Source organism: Dermochelys coriacea, chromosome 9 (assembly GCF_009764565.3).
Source record: "Dermochelys coriacea isolate rDerCor1 chromosome 9, rDerCor1.pri.v4, whole genome shotgun sequence".
NCBI classification, from domain to species: domain Eukaryota; kingdom Metazoa; phylum Chordata; order Testudines; family Dermochelyidae; genus Dermochelys; species Dermochelys coriacea.
In genome coordinates this window covers 2,387,891-2,404,398 of record NC_050076.1, presented here as the reverse complement: position 1 = coordinate 2,404,398, position 16,508 = coordinate 2,387,891, and the positions used below count along the sequence as shown (strand labels likewise).

General features: G+C 49.9%; 1 protein-coding gene across 1 annotated transcript; it reads left to right on the top strand.

Moving 5' to 3' along the window:
• The first annotated feature begins 4,940 nt into the window (after nt 1-4,940).
• LOC119861336 (zonadhesin-like) lies at nt 4,941-14,884 on the top strand. Its single transcript, XM_043492604.1, has 11 exons — nt 4,941-4,964; nt 5,130-5,274; nt 5,983-6,030; nt 6,250-6,318; nt 6,607-6,657; nt 7,879-8,126; nt 8,469-8,646; nt 12,917-13,025; nt 13,585-13,676; nt 14,361-14,537; nt 14,847-14,884. Exons 1-11 carry the CDS (start codon nt 4,941-4,943, stop codon nt 14,882-14,884), a joined length of 1,179 nt encoding a protein of 392 aa, XP_043348539.1.
• The last annotated feature ends 1,624 nt before the right edge of the window (nt 14,885-16,508 follow it).

The window sequence follows — 16,508 nt, the reverse complement described above, 5'->3', positions numbered from 1 at the left end:
TTTTCAGGGAGTTTCTTGAGCAGATGGTGTAGTTTGTGGCTATGCGCACTCTCGTCTGGGGCTAGTTTTTAAAAAGAAATGGTGCAAAGCTGAGGTCCCTTCCAAGCCTGATAGTCTATGATTCTTCTACCACACCCGGGGCTCTCCTTCTATGTCCGTCTGCTCCTGGGGAAGCTACCACTCCCAGCCCTTCTCAGCTGGAGCTCAGCCTTCTGGCTTTGGTTTCCTTCTCCTGTCAGCCTCTCCCTGTTCTGAGGGAGAAGGCAGCATATGTATTGCCCTCCTAGGGAGAACACCTCCCAGTTGGCTGGAAGAGAGAGAAGCCCTGCCCCGCTCTGCACTACAGGACTCCCAGGCCCGGTTCCTTACAGGGGAAGCGTCCTGGGTTTTCCCATCCAGCTACTCATTCCCTAGGACCGCTTCCTCGCTTCTGGCATAGGCCATTTCCTTTGCCTTTGTTCCTTCCTGTATTCCTGGAACGGGGTCTTCTGGCTGCCTCTAGGCTTAAAGGGCCAATGTACCCCGTTACATGGAATAAGCGTCCAGCAGCCCAGATGCTTATCGGAAGCTCATCCACATTTCTCTGGGATGAAAATGGAGCTATGAAAATTGGAGTGCTCGAGTTTAAGGCCAGCAGGGACCACACATCATCTACTCGCACCTCCTGTAGGTCAGGGGCCACCAACGCCACCCAGCCACCTGCACAGAAAACCCAACACCTGGAATTAAATTGCAAGAGTAGGTTGTGTTGTGAGTTTTCTGGTTTTCCCTGGATCTGGATGGACTGGAAATTCCCCGTGGGATGACATTTCCTTGAGTGTTACCCCCGTGGCTTTTAAGCCTCAGAAATGGTAGGATTTGAGTGTAAGGGGGAGGGTTAGTTCTCATTGTATTGTAACCCATTTACCCGAGTCACCGTGTGATCTGACACAATCGGAACGCCAAACCATTTGCTCCAAAAACACAGACCCCTACCGTTTAATCTACCGTGGAATCTTCCTCAGCTGTTAACAGTGCGGCATCTGAGACGCGTAGGGAGCAATTCGTACTCCTTCCCGGAGCGGGCACTGGTGCACATACACGCTAGCCGGTTCATTACAATATATTTGACAACCACACGCTAATGTGCATTGTGTAGTTGTGAATTTCAAGTATTCTACACCTTTTTCATTTTGTATAGGTAATTACAATGGTGATGCAAAGGATGACAACATAAAGCCGAATGGCAGCATTGCAGGAGATTCCACGGAGCTTGGAGAGAGCTGGCTAGTGGCAGAGAATAACACCATGTATGTACAGAAGGAAGCTAATCAGGTGGTCTTTGCTACAAAAGCTCTAGGAAAGCGCACTGCCTACTCAGCCACAGGGCGCCCATCCATGGCTCCACCACCTAGACTCCTCCTGGGGCCCAGCACAGCTATCCCCTCCAGTACACCCAAGAGCCCCCTCCCCAGTTGACCATAAGCAGGCAGTGAGGGGCTGGCCTGCTACCGTCTGCCTTCGGAGGTCTGCTGTCCCCCAGTCCAGGAAGACCTGCTGGGGGGTGGGAGGTCACCTGCTGTCCCAGGCAGGAGCCAGACCGATGCACTGGTTCCTGCAGCAGCTTGTTCCACCCCTAATTCTACTCCGTCTGAGTCGTGGAGCACCCCAAGGTGCCCGGTGCGGGAATGGGAGCCCCCTCCTGTGGGGTGGGAGGTGGGGGCAGAACGCAGCCTTTCAGGGAGCCTGGATTCCGCTCTGTGGCTGGAATCAAGTCGTGCCTGCTGAGCAGACGTGGCATCGTCCTGTCCAGATCTGGCCCGGGGAGATAAAGAAACGTTCATCAAAAGGTTTTCTCTCTCTTGCCAGATGCTCCCCTGACCAAGTACTGGCCTGTGACCCCCTGCTGGAGAGTGAAGCGAGGAAGGACACAGCCTGTGGCATGATCACCGACCCGACAGGTACTATGGCAGTGGCTTAGTCCTGGGCGACCTGATTGAAATCACTCCAAATTACTGCATGCACTTGCCTACATCCCGACCTTGCTCCCTGGGGCCACGGCCCTGAGTCCCCATTGAAATGTGGATAGCCCCCAGTGCTAAAAGCTGAACTAGAAGCCCCAGGAGTTGCCTTGAGTTACCTGCTCAGACTGGATCGTGCATTGAGAGGGCACCAGGGATGTGAAGATTATTTGGGAATTGCACTTCGAGGGCCTAGTTCTGCCTCTCCTGCCTGCACAGAGCTCCCATTAACTTGCACTCTGCCGCAGCAGAGACATAGTGCAGTGGTCCCCATTGCCCCGCTTTCTTACAGGGGTATCTGAAGTGCTTTAGGCCTTCCCTCCTCCGGAAACAGTAACTACCAGGGCGTTGCTAGCTCTCTATCAAGAACAAGTGTGTCCACTTTGAATGACGTTGTACTCGGCCTGTAAATGGTAGAGACAGGCCTAAGCCAAACTGAGCCAAATCTCATCAGCGTTTGGGTGTATTCAGCTCCAGGTTTGGTCTGGCTGAATATAGAGAGCTGGTCAGCCTACACTGGCCAGGGAGCACTGACTCCTTGCCATGACAGGGGATGGTTAGTGGCAACGCTCGGCTTCTTCCATCTTCCCTTCTGTGATTCTGTTTCTTTCTTGACTTCCGTAGGTATCTTCAAGGACTGTCACGCCAAAGTAGCTCCAGAGAATTTCTTGGAAAACTGTGTTTACGACATGTGTCACACGAAAGAGCAGACAGTGTCCTTATGCAATGGGCTGCAGGCTTATGCAGAGTCGTGCACAAATGCTGGGATCTGCAGAGAATGGAGAAATAATACTTTGTGCCGTGAGTGTTGTAATTTATCTCTCTTAATTTCTGGAATTCAACTTTCCTCATGCAAGAAGCTCTTAAAAATGGAGCTTCCTGTATTCCCTGACGGCCTGGACTTTCCTCTTCTGTAATGCTTTGAAGGTGGTCTCTCCGTTCTCCTGCCCTGAGTCTGGTCCAGTTCTACACTGGATCCTGCCAGGTTGGGTATAATATTCAGACTGAATCTGATCTAGCCTCACAAAGCATCTAAGTATTAATTTGTCCGAATTTAGCGCTGGTAAAATAAGAGCGCCTTAGAGCTTGAAATGCTCTGTTTATCCAAAGAGCGTCTCCAGTCTGGGGAGCTGCCGTGCAAGCAATAGTAGCCGCGACTCGAGTGAAACTCACCACAGACCCTTCTATTTGTAATTGTTAAGAAGGAATGTTAAGTCCTTGTAAGTTTTAGAGGAAGAGGGTCTGTGTCTTTGCTCACTTCCATTGGTGCGAATCAGCAGTAGCCACTGAAGTCCATGGAGGTACTCCAGTGTAAAGCTGGAGTAAGCCAGAGGAGAATCAGGGCCACCATTGCTCCATTAGCCCGTAGAACAGCGGCTGCCCAGGAAGCAGCAGGGCGACCTTCCCCCACCTTGTGTGCACGGGGTGCATCCGCTCTGTTCTGGAGAGATCCTATCGAGGCAATAAGCGGTCCCCAGTGGAAGGGCCTTATTGGAACTGAGCCATGTGCCAGCAAACTCAGGATCCTGTCTCTGACGGCACCCATCACCAGCTGCTTCACAGGAAGGTGCAAAAAACTCTGCAGTAGGAAGACTTGGGGCATTGTGCCCCCACTAAAGTCTCCTCCTTATCCCTAAATTGTTCATATGATTTCTTATGTATATTAGAGCAGCACCAACGGACCCCAGCTGAGATGGGGGCCCATTGCTCTGGGTACTGTATAAGCAACAGAGGACAGCCCCTGCTCCGAAGCCCCATTCCACTCTGCCTAGGCAAGACAGGCGCAGGCTGCGGGAGGGAGTAAGACTCAAGCAGAGTGAGCAGGGGTCTGGATTGTCAATGACCTGGGCCTGCCGGGATTGGGTTGGTTGGTTTGGTTTGTCAGGAGGGGATTAGCTGCAAAGGGAGGAGGCAGGGAGAGGGGACAGTGAAGGGAGGAGGTAGGGAAAGAGGGGAAGGCCAGGTGAGCGGAGGGCAGGGGAAGCGAGGAGACTGGGAGGGAGTGAACGGCCAACCAGCAGAAGGACAGGAATCTCCAGAGTCAGAGCGTGGAAAGCCACTGGACTCCGATGACCCATCTCGGCTGCTTTCCACGGGCCACCAGCCAGCTGTGCACTGCGAGAGGCAAGCTACCGGAGGCGCGTTTCAGCCGACGTCCACGTCAGTAGGTGAAAGGCTGGACTTGTATCCTGTTGCCTATTTCCGAGCCCTGGATACAACCGGTCCCCTACCAGGCATCATTTGTCTGTCTGTCATTCCCTGCACAAAGGGTTTCCACTCTGTCCCTGGAGAAAACCCTCAGCACAGAGCAGTCACCATATGCAGAGCTTTCTAACAACCCTTTGCTGTCCTGGACAAACAGGGGAAGTTTCAAGAGAATTGCTTTGGGATCTTTTCCTTTTGTGATCTGGGTTTTTCTTATCACTTGTAGCAATCTCCTGTCCAGGAAAAAGCCATTACAAGAGCTGTGGGAGCAGGTGTCCTTCCACCTGCGTGACTCCCTCTGCATTTAGCCCTTGCAGCTCCTTACCAGTGGAAGGCTGTTTTTGTAACGAAGGCTACGTTCTGAGTGGAGACACCTGTGTGCCGGAAAGCAGCTGCGGTTGTGTGGATGGAAACCACCACTATCATCAGGCAAGTTATCCTGAGCATCTTGAAACCGATGGAAAGAATTTGGGGTTTCTTCTATGTCACTGTAACTAGTACCAATTAATATAGATTCACTTCATCTGGTTTTAGATCAGTGGGTTCTGTGGATGTATTTGTTCATGTCAATAATAACAATTTCTAGCTTTTACTGTATAAAGCAGTTTTCAAGATCAGGTCTCAAAGCACTTGTCAAAGGAGGTCAATTTTGTGTAAGAGATGGGGAAACTGAGGCACAGAGTGATCAAGTGATTTGTTTAAGATCAACTAGCAACAGAGCCAAGACTAGAACCTATGTCTCAGGAGGCCCGGGCCTGGGTACCATCTCCTAAGCCACACTGTCTCTCTTTGGAGGCACTTAATGGCATGGAGAGTATCATAGTCATTTAACTAGTCCAAACTCCTTTGATTATCCACTCGGGTGACACTACTTGATAGACTTTATAGGATTATCTATTCAAGTGCTTCTCCTTTCTCTAACAGCTGGGTGAGAGCTGGTTCACCCAAGACACCTGCACTGAGCGCTGTACCTGCAACAGCAATAAAAACATCACGTGCACAGGCTGGGCGTGTGCAGAGCTGGAGAAATGCAGTGTTCAGGATGGGGTGCTGGGTTGTTACTCCCCTGGTGAGTTCTCCCTGAAAATGATTCCAGGTATGAGTTTGGAAATTAGACCTTTCTGGGCCAGAAGGACTTTTTCCAGATACCTTGTTCGTTATATGATGGCAGAGGAAGGAGCTGACGGCTGATTCTTGCCAGTGCAAAAAGACATTCAAAGACAAATCTCCTATTTTGCAATCACGGAGCTGCCTCCCCTGCAGTGGGAGTGGAGCTGGCATAGTCCTTAGCAGGATCACTGGAGTTTGACCTGAGTAGGGAATGCAGAATCCAGCCCCAAATCACCCAATGCCACAAATGCAAACATTGAACTCAAAGGGGTTGATTTAGGAAAATACCAACGGGCTGAGGGGGGAAGCAAATTAAAAATACTAAGAGACTAAATTGCTCTTGCAAAGCACTCGTGTGCAGCGGTACACACCGGTAATCTGCACTGTGCAGAGAGCCAGCAGGAGCAGTAACGCTTGCTCCTTTTTCTGGCACAGCTACCAGTTCGCAGGTATTTTGCATAACTGGCATCTCTGAGGATGACGTGTCTCTGGATGCTGGTTGCTGGTTGGCTATATGCCATGTGCCCTGTGTTTCTAGAATCACATTTCTCACACATGGTCATCTTCAGTCTGATAAAGAGCTATCTGAGGGTTATCCTATGACACTTTTCATAGAACAGCATGACCAACCTCTCAACGTTAATGTCTTTGTATCTTTTTCCACTAGACGCCTGGACTACTTCAAGTCCAACTACAGTAGGCACCAGTCCATCAGGTAACGTGGCTCTCTCAGTGCTTCCTCAATCTCCTTGACATTTGCTGGTGGGCTGTGAACTCGGTGGCTGGGTTCAGATGAGGTTTCAAATAGCGTAACATCTGGGAGGCAGAATGGGTCATGTTGGAGAAGGGTCCCCAGTTCCCACCGTGTATGTTACTGAACCTCACGCTGGGTTCCTGGTTCTCACCAACCAATGCTGTGATCATCTCTTGTTAGAGTCTACAACAGTGCAAGGAACGAGCCCTGCTTCGGAGACCACTCCGCCCCACACAATAAGCACCACAGGTAAATCTGCGAGGAGACTATTGGTGAGAATAAATCCTTCCCTTTGCTCACAGACGAGGACTGGGGGTTGGGGGGGGGTAAAGACACGTTCCATCTGTTTATCGTGAGGCGTTATTAGAGCTATTGCCGTTTTGAGATATGCCATGCGCTCAATGTTTCTCGAATCACATTTCTCACACATGATCATTTCCAGTCTAATAATAAACTGTTGAAGAGTCGTCCTATTCTACTCTTCACAGAACAGAGTGACCAACCTCTTCATGTTCTTTCCTTTGTATATTTTGCCAGGAAAATCCCCGACCACAGCAACTCCAAGTACAGCAGAGCCCTGTCAGACAGGTAATATGGGTTCCTCCGTATTGGACAAATCTCCTCCCCATGCACATGTGGGGTGAGAAATTGGTGCCTGACTGCAGATTACGTTTCGACCATAATAGCTGTTTGAAAACTCCACATTTATGTTTTAGGAAGGCAAGTCCAACTGTAATGCTGACCAGTCCCCCAGGTAGAGTTATTCCATCGGTGCTACCCAAAACCTTTTCACCTTACAAATGGTAAAGCAGCTGGTAGCTCTAGCCAGGTGTGGAACTAGTCCAGATTCCTTTGAGCTTTTGAGTCTTGCTGGAGGACAACGTGGGGCTAGCCCTAGTGCTTGGGGTCAGAGCAAACTCTTGCAAACTCTTCTCAGAGGCACTTAACCACATCTTATATGCTTCCATTTACTACGTCTCTTCTGGGTTTGGCTCCAACTTAGAACCAAAGCCATAGTGTTAGATTCAACATATACAAAGAGTGCTCTTTTTTAACAATGATTTTTTGGTTCTGTGGTCTCCATTTCTAGGTAATAGAGTTTGAAAAATCCATGAGATATTTCCAGTAGGTTTCACGCAACCACAAAGCTATTGTCAGTTTCTTATGTGTTCAGAAATCACAATGCTCGGTATAGCCGAGGACCATGACCACTGTATTGGTTGTAAAAGGAAGTGGTCACTTCTGGTGAAAGCAGGATACAGGGAGTCATGTCATCTTGTTATTATTCCGTGGGATGCCTCTGACTTGTGGTGGAGCCTTGTGCTCGTCACTTAGCTTCTCAAGTGGCGAAATGGGTTACTATACATGGAAGCTTCCTCTCTCGAGATCTGCCCTTACAGAAATTCATATGAGCTGATGGGGACCACTCCTGCTTCTTCCCAAGGCCCACTCCCCCTGTGGAGCAGGGTTCACATCTTGTCCCCGATCAGAAGGGAAAATGAGTTTGGAAGGTCTCAGCCTAGTTTCCGCATCACCAGATCAAGACCCACATCAGAGAGGACGACTTCCCTGAGTTTCCAGGGAACCTCGCAGATGTCTTCCAGTTACAGCACAATGGCATTTAGGGATGGGGCAGCTTGCCTGGCTCCTCCCCACTCTGTTCCTGGTCGATGCTGTTTCTGTGAGCTCTCAAGTGGCGTGAGCAGGAAGTGCGCACCAACATGAAGTGCTTGGTGGAGCGCAAGGGACAGCGCTGCAGTAAGGTGGGAGGGATTTGCATGGGATAAATCCACGTTTCTTCCTTTTAAGGCCGTGCCACCTGCAGTGCCTCAGGGGACCCGCATTACTACACGTTTGATGGCAGAGTTCACCATTTCATGGGAAACTGCACTTACACCCTCTCCAAAGTGTGCAACGGCTCCAGGGGGCTTCCACCCTTTGACGTGTCCACCACCAATGAGCACAGGGGCTCCAATACCAAAGTTTCCTATGTAAAGTCAGTGCACGTGGATGTCTATGGAACTCAGATTTCCTTGCTGAAGAACAGGAAAGTGAATGTAAGTGAAATGTTATTTAAAAGGAGTATTTTAATCATCTGACATCCTTAAACTGAGACCTGCAAAAATCGAGACATTTGATTGGACATAAAGGTCACATGGTGGGTTTCTGTTTTCTCATTGGTTGGGTGTGCTTCTTAGAATTAGGCTTCCCCGGAGAATACTCAGGATTGGCAGTTGAAAATGGCTTTCTGTGAACTTTCTGTCATAGTTCCTCCAAATTCCCAGTGTGAATGAGAACATTCCTGCCACTGAACTCGTTGGCTAGACTATTCCTGGGCGATTCACTGGGAATTATGGGGGTACCTAGTCATGACCAGATTTTCCCAACGTGTTGTTCAGGTGAATGGCACCAGAAGGAACCTGCCCGTGGTGATTGAAAACAAGATCAAGGTCCAGATCAGCGGGGGCTACGTGCTTATGGAAACGGATTTCGGACTCTGGGTCAGATTTGACGGCAACCACTATGTGGAGGTCTCAGTATCCGGTTGTTACAAGGGCCAGCTCTGTGGCCTGTGTGGTGAGTATCCCTGTTCTTGAGCACCGTCAAGTCGTACGATCAGGAGCTTTTCAATTAATCATGCAGTTTGGGGATTGGTTGGTTTTTTTTGTACCATGTTATATTTATCCCAGAGTAATCTAGTCTGTCTTGTATGGACTGAGATGTAGGGCACTGGATTGAAGGAACCATCATTGTCCGGGAACCTGGCAAATGTAACTTACAAGAAATCTCGTTATCCAGGCGTTAACTCGCATGTCAGAAAGGACAACCGCAGATGTCATTTTTAACAGGAGAGGAATCTCACATTCAACACATTCATAAACTGCAGTCTAAATATTATCACAGTCCTACCCTGAATGCCTCTGGTCCAGGTCCCCTCGTATCTTTTCTCTCGGACTTGCATCGCAGCGTGTCTGTCCCTCTTTGATTGGGACTATCCGGCCTAATCTATGCTTTTCATTTCTTTAAACTTGGAAACGAGAATAAAACTTTAAGGCCCTTCTTGTGGGTAAGGACAGATTTCCAAGTCCCTGTTTAGGAGCCGTCCTGAGCTTTTCTGCTCTCCTATCTTGTTCCTTGGACTCGCAGATGCATACTGTCTCAGCACTGTCGTAGTTACAGTCCGAGCACGGGCAAAGGCTTCTCTGGTCACTGAGCCTTCGTTTTAGAGCTGCTTTTTGTTGTCCAGCTGCAGTAGAGGGTGGGTCTGCTGCAAGACAAAGCATTAGAAAATATCCCCTAGGGACCAATGCTGAAGTAGCCGAGGAGATGGAGTAGATAACCCAGTGTATGTGCTTTTCATGTTTAATCTCCACAATTATTTGGTATTCTTTGTCAAGCGCAACCAAATGTTGGGTACTGTGCAGGACACAAATCGCAGCGAGCCCTTGAGAATCCAGCAAGACAGAATAGAGCAGATGCCAGAGAGAGGTCAGAGACATGTATATGATGCATGTAAGAGACCCAGTTCTGATCTAGTGACACAGCAAAGGAGACTCCAGGTTAACACACGTGGGTGATGAGTGAGAAAGTCCACTCTGAAGCAAGCAGAGACCAATTAGATTGCCAGGAGTTAAACCTGGCAATACTTGAACCTCAGCAGCTTCAACAGGGATGTATCAGGGCAGCTTCCCTCCTGAACACCCCATTGTGGCTATGAGAAAAGGAGGACTTGTGGCACCTTAGAGACTAACAAATTTATTTGAGCATAAGCTTTCGTGAGCTACAGCTCACTTCATCGGATGCATACAGTGGAAAATACAGTGGGGAGATTTTATATACACAGAGAACATGAAACAATGGGTGTTACCATACAGACTGTAACAGGAGTGATCAGGTAAGGTGAGCTATTACCAGCAGGAGAGTGGGGGCGGAGGGGGAACCTTTTGTAGTGATACTCAAGGTGGGCCATTTCCAGCAGCTGACAAGAACATGTGAGGAACAGTGGGGGGTGGGGGGGGAAATAAACAAGAGGAAATTGTTTTACTTTGTGTAATGAGACATCCACTCCCAGTCTTTATTCAAGCCTAAGTTAATTGTATCCAGTTTGCAAATTAATTCCAATTCAGCAGTCTCTCGTTGGAGTGTGTTTTTGAAGTCTTTTTGTTGAAGTATTGCCACTTTTAGGTCTGTAATCGAGTGACCAAAGAGATTGAAGTGTTCTCCGACTGGTTTTGAATGTTATAATTCTTAACGTCTGATTTGGGTCCATTTATTCTTTTACATAGAGACTGTCCAGTTTGGCCAATGTACATGGCAGAGGGGCATTGCTGGCCCATGATGGCATCTATCACATTGGTAGATGTGCAGGTGAACGAGCCTCTGATAGTGTGGCTGATGTGATTAGGCCCTATGATGGTGTCCCCTGAATAGACATGCGGATACAGTTGGCAGCGGGCTTTGTTGCAAGGATAGGTTCCTGGGTTCAGTGTTTTTGTTGTGTGGTGTGTGGTTGCTGGTGAGTATTTGCTCAGGTTGGGGGGCTGTCTGTAAGGAAGGACTGGTCTGTCTCCCAAGATCTGTGAGAGTGATGGGTCATGCTTCAGGATAGGTTGTAGATCCTTGATGATGCGTTGGAGAGGTTTTAGTTGGGGGCTGAAGGTGATGGCTAGTGGCGTTCTGTTATTTTCTTTGTTGGGCCTGTCCTGTAGTAGGTAACTTCTGGGTACTCTTCTGGTTCTCTCAATCTGTTTCTTCACTTCAGCAGGTGGGTATTGCAGTTGTAAGAATGCTTGATAGAGATCGTGGAGGTGTTTGTCTCTGTCTGAGGGATTGGAGCAAATGCGGTTGTATTGTAGAGCTTGGCTGTAGACAATGGATCATGTGGTGTGATCTGGATGAAAGCTGGAGGCATGTAGGTAAGCATAGCGGTCAGTAGGTTTCCAGTATAGGGTGGTGTTTATGTGAGCATCACTTATAAGCACCATAGTGTCCAGCAAGTGGATCTCTTGTGTGGACTGGTCCAGGCTGAGGTTGATGGTGGGATGGAAATTCCTGAAATCATGGTGGAATTCCTCAAGGGCTTCTTTTCCCTAGGTCCAGATGATGAAGATGTCATCAATGTAGCGTAAGTAGAATAGGGGCATTAGGGGACGAGAACTGAGGAAGCGTTGCTCTAAGACAGCCATAAAAATGTTGGCATACTGTGGGGCCAGGCAGGTACCCATAGCAGTGCTGCTGATTTGAAGGTATACCTTGTCCCCAGATGTGAAATAGTTATGGGTGAGGACAAAGTCACAAAGTTCAGCCACCAGGTTTGCCGTGACGTTATCGGGGATACTGTTCCTGAGGGCCTGCAGTCCATCTTTGTGTGGAATGTCGGTGTAGAGGGCTTGTACATCCATAGTGGCCAGGATGGTGTTTCCAGGAAGATCACCGATGGATTGTAGTTTCCTCAGGAAGTCAGTGGTGTCTCGAAGATAGCTGGGAGTGCTGGTAACGAAGGGCCTGAGGAGGGAGTCTACATAGCCAGACAATCCTGCTGTCAGGGTGCCAATGCCTGAGCTGATGGGGCGTCCAGGATTTCCAGGTTTATGGATCTTGGGTAGCAGGTAGAATACCCCTGGTCAGAGTTCTAGGGGGGTGTGTGTGCGGATTTGTTCTTGTGCTTTTTCAGGGAGTTTCTTGAGCAGATGGTGTAGTTTGTGGCTATGCGCACTCTCGTCTGGGGCTAGTTTTTAAAAAGAAATGGTGCAAAGCTGAGGTCCCTTCCAAGCCTGATAGTCTATGATTCTTCTACCACACCCGGGGCTCTCCTTCTATGTCCGTCTGCTCCTGGGGAAGCTACCACTCCCAGCCCTTCTCAGCTGGAGCTCAGCCTTCTGGCTTTGGTTTCCTTCTCCTGTCAGCCTCTCCCTGTTCTGAGGGAGAAGGCAGCATATGTATTGCCCTCCTAGGGAGAACACCTCCCAGTTGGCTGGAAGAGAGAGAAGCCCTGCCCCGCTCTGCACTACAGGACTCCCAGGCCCGGTTCCTTACAGGGGAAGCGTCCTGGGTTTTCCCATCCAGCTACTCATTCCCTAGGACCGCTTCCTCGCTTCTGGCATAGGCCATTTCCTTTGCCTTTGTTCCTTCCTGTATTCCTGGAACGGGGTCTTCTGGCTGCCTCTAGGCTTAAAGGGCCAATGTACCCCGTTACATGGAATAAGCGTCCAGCAGCCCAGATGCTTATCGGAAGCTCATCCACATTTCTCTGGGATGAAAATGGAGCTATGAAAATTGGAGTGCTCGAGTTTAAGGCCAGCAGGGACCACACATCATCTACTCGCACCTCCTGTAGGTCAGGGGCCACCAACGCCACCCAGCCACCTGCACAGAAAACCCAACACCTGGAATTAAATTGCAAGAGTAGGTTGTGTTGTGAGTTTTCTGGTTTTCCCTGGATCTGGATGGACTGGAAATTCCCCGTGGGATGACATTTCCTTGAGTGTTACCCCCGTGGCTTTTAAGCCTCAGAAATGGTAGGATTTGAGTGTAAGGGGGAGGGTTAGTTCTCATTGTATTGTAACCCATTTACCCGAGTCACCGTGTGATCTGACACAATCGGAACGCCAAACCATTTGCTCCAAAAACACAGACCCCTACCGTTTAATCTACCGTGGAATCTTCCTCAGCTGTTAACAGTGCGGCATCTGAGACGCGTAGGGAGCAATTCGTACTCCTTCCCGGAGCGGGCACTGGTGCACATACACGCTAGCCGGTTCATTACAATATATTTGACAACCACACGCTAATGTGCATTGTGTAGTTGTGAATTTCAAGTATTCTACACCTTTTTCATTTTGTATAGGTAATTACAATGGTGATGCAAAGGATGACAACATAAAGCCGAATGGCAGCATTGCAGGAGATTCCACGGAGCTTGGAGAGAGCTGGCTAGTGGCAGAGAATAACACCATGTATGTACAGAAGGAAGCTAATCAGGTGGTCTTTGCTACAAAAGCTCTAGGAAAGCGCACTGCCTACTCAGCCACAGGGCGCCCATCCATGGCTCCACCACCTAGACTCCTCCTGGGGCCCAGCACAGCTATCCCCTCCAGTACACCCAAGAGCCCCCTCCCCAGTTGACCATAAGCAGGCAGTGAGGGGCTGGCCTGCTACCGTCTGCCTTCGGAGGTCTGCTGTCCCCCAGTCCAGGAAGACCTGCTGGGGGGTGGGAGGTCACCTGCTGTCCCAGGCAGGAGCCAGACCGATGCACTGGTTCCTGCAGCAGCTTGTTCCACCCCTAATTCTACTCCGTCTGAGTCGTGGAGCACCCCAAGGTGCCCGGTGCGGGAATGGGAGCCCCCTCCTGTGGGGTGGGAGGTGGGGGCAGAACGCAGCCTTTCAGGGAGCCTGGATTCCGCTCTGTGGCTGGAATCAAGTCGTGCCTGCTGAGCAGACGTGGCATCGTCCTGTCCAGATCTGGCCCGGGGAGATAAAGAAACGTTCATCAAAAGGTTTTCTCTCTCTTGCCAGATGCTCCCCTGACCAAGTACTGGCCTGTGACCCCCTGCTGGAGAGTGAAGCGAGGAAGGACACAGCCTGTGGCATGATCACCGACCCGACAGGTACTATGGCAGTGGCTTAGTCCTGGGCGACCTGATTGAAATCACTCCAAATTACTGCATGCACTTGCCTACATCCCGACCTTGCTCCCTGGGGCCACGGCCCTGAGTCCCCATTGAAATGTGGATAGCCCCCAGTGCTAAAAGCTGAACTAGAAGCCCCAGGAGTTGCCTTGAGTTACCTGCTCAGACTGGATCGTGCATTGAGAGGGCACCAGGGATGTGAAGATTATTTGGGAATTGCACTTCGAGGGCCTAGTTCTGCCTCTCCTGCCTGCACAGAGCTCCCATTAACTTGCACTCTGCCGCAGCAGAGACATAGTGCAGTGGTCCCCATTGCCCCGCTTTCTTACAGGGGTATCTGAAGTGCTTTAGGCCTTCCCTCCTCCGGAAACAGTAACTACCAGGGCGTTGCTAGCTCTCTATCAAGAACAAGTGTGTCCACTTTGAATGACGTTGTACTCGGCCTGTAAATGGTAGAGACAGGCCTAAGCCAAACTGAGCCAAATCTCATCAGCGTTTGGGTGTATTCAGCTCCAGGTTTGGTCTGGCTGAATATAGAGAGCTGGTCAGCCTACACTGGCCAGGGAGCACTGACTCCTTGCCATGACAGGGGATGGTTAGTGGCAACGCTCGGCTTCTTCCATCTTCCCTTCTGTGATTCTGTTTCTTTCTTGACTTCCGTAGGTATCTTCAAGGACTGTCACGCCAAAGTAGCTCCAGAGAATTTCTTGGAAAACTGTGTTTACGACATGTGTCACACGAAAGAGCAGACAGTGTCCTTATGCAATGGGCTGCAGGCTTATGCAGAGTCGTGCACAAATGCTGGGATCTGCAGAGAATGGAGAAATAATACTTTGTGCCGTGAGTGTTGTAATTTATCTCTCTTAATTTCTGGAATTCAACTTTCCTCATGCAAGAAGCTCTTAAAAATGGAGCTTCCTGTATTCCCTGACGGCCTGGACTTTCCTCTTCTGTAATGCTTTGAAGGTGGTCTCTCCGTTCTCCTGCCCTGAGTCTGGTCCAGTTCTACACTGGATCCTGCCAGGTTGGGTATAATATTCAGACTGAATCTGATCTAGCCTCACAAAGCATCTAAGTATTAATTTGTCCGAATTTAGCGCTGGTAAAATAAGAGCGCCTTAGAGCTTGAAATGCTCTGTTTATCCAAAGAGCGTCTCCAGTCTGGGGAGCTGCCGTGCAAGCAATAGTAGCCGCGACTCGAGTGAAACTCACCACAGACCCTTCTATTTGTAATTGTTAAGAAGGAATGTTAAGTCCTTGTAAGTTTTAGAGGAAGAGGGTCTGTGTCTTTGCTCACTTCCATTGGTGCGAATCAGCAGTAGCCACTGAAGTCCATGGAGGTACTCCAGTGTAAAGCTGGAGTAAGCCAGAGGAGAATCAGGGCCACCATTGCTCCATTAGCCCGTAGAACAGCGGCTGCCCAGGAAGCAGCAGGGCGACCTTCCCCCACCTTGTGTGCACGGGGTGCATCCGCTCTGTTCTGGAGAGATCCTATCGAGGCAATAAGCGGTCCCCAGTGGAAGGGCCTTATTGGAACTGAGCCATGTGCCAGCAAACTCAGGATCCTGTCTCTGACGGCACCCATCACCAGCTGCTTCACAGGAAGGTGCAAAAAACTCTGCAGTAGGAAGACTTGGGGCATTGTGCCCCCACTAAAGTCTCCTCCTTATCCCTAAATTGTTCATATGATTTCTTATGTATATTAGAGCAGCACCAACGGACCCCAGCTGAGATGGGGGCCCATTGCTCTGGGTACTGTATAAGCAACAGAGGACAGCCCCTGCTCCGAAGCCCCATTCCACTCTGCCTAGGCAAGACAGGCGCAGGCTGCGGGAGGGAGTAAGACTCAAGCAGAGTGAGCAGGGGTCTGGATTGTCAATGACCTGGGCCTGCCGGGATTGGGTTGGTTGGTTTGGTTTGTCAGGAGGGGATTAGCTGCAAAGGGAGGAGGCAGGGAGAGGGGACAGTGAAGGGAGGAGGTAGGGAAAGAGGGGAAGGCCAGGTGAGCGGAGGGCAGGGGAAGCGAGGAGACTGGGAGGGAGTGAACGGCCAACCAGCAGAAGGACAGGAATCTCCAGAGTCAGAGCGTGGAAAGCCACTGGACTCCGATGACCCATCTCGGCTGCTTTCCACGGGCCACCAGCCAGCTGTGCACTGCGAGAGGCAAGCTACCGGAGGCGCGTTTCAGCCGACGTCCACGTCAGTAGGTGAAAGGCTGGACTTGTATCCTGTTGCCTATTTCCGAGCCCTGGATACAACCGGTCCCCTACCAGGCATCATTTGTCTGTCTGTCATTCCCTGCACAAAGGGTTTCCACTCTGTCCCTGGAGAAAACCCTCAGCACAGAGCAGTCACCATATGCAGAGCTTTCTAACAACCCTTTGCTGTCCTGGACAAACAGGGGAAGTTTCAAGAGAATTGCTTTGGGATCTTTTCCTTTTGTGATCTGGGTTTTTCTTATCACTTGTAGCAATCTCCTGTCCAGGAAAAAGCCATTACAAGAGCTGTGGGAGCAGGTGTCCTTCCACCTGCGTGACTCCCTCTGCATTTAGCCCTTGCAGCTCCTTACCAGTGGAAGGCTGTTTTTGTAACGAAGGCTACGTTCTGAGTGGAGACACCTGTGTGCCGGAAAGCAGCTGCGGTTGTGTGGATGGAAACCACCACTATCATCAGGCAAGTTATCCTGAGCATCTTGAAACCGATGGAAAGAATTTGGGGTTTCTTCTATGTCACTGTAACTAGTACCAATTAATATAGATTCACTTCATCTGGTTTTAGATCAGTGGGTTCTGTGGATGTATTTGTTCATGT

Bases quoted from the DNA above. Each gene is read 5' to 3' on its own strand.
- LOC119861336 (XM_043492604.1), top strand. From the start codon at position 4,941: ATGTCTCAGGAGGCCCGGGCCTGG. The intron at 6,319-6,606 runs GTAAATCTGCGA...ATATTTTGCCAG, and splicing joins CCACACAATAAGCACCACAG to GAAAATCCCCGACCACAGCA. The intron at 13,026-13,584 runs GTATGTACAGAA...CTCTCTTGCCAG, and splicing joins GTGGCAGAGAATAACACCAT to ATGCTCCCCTGACCAAGTAC.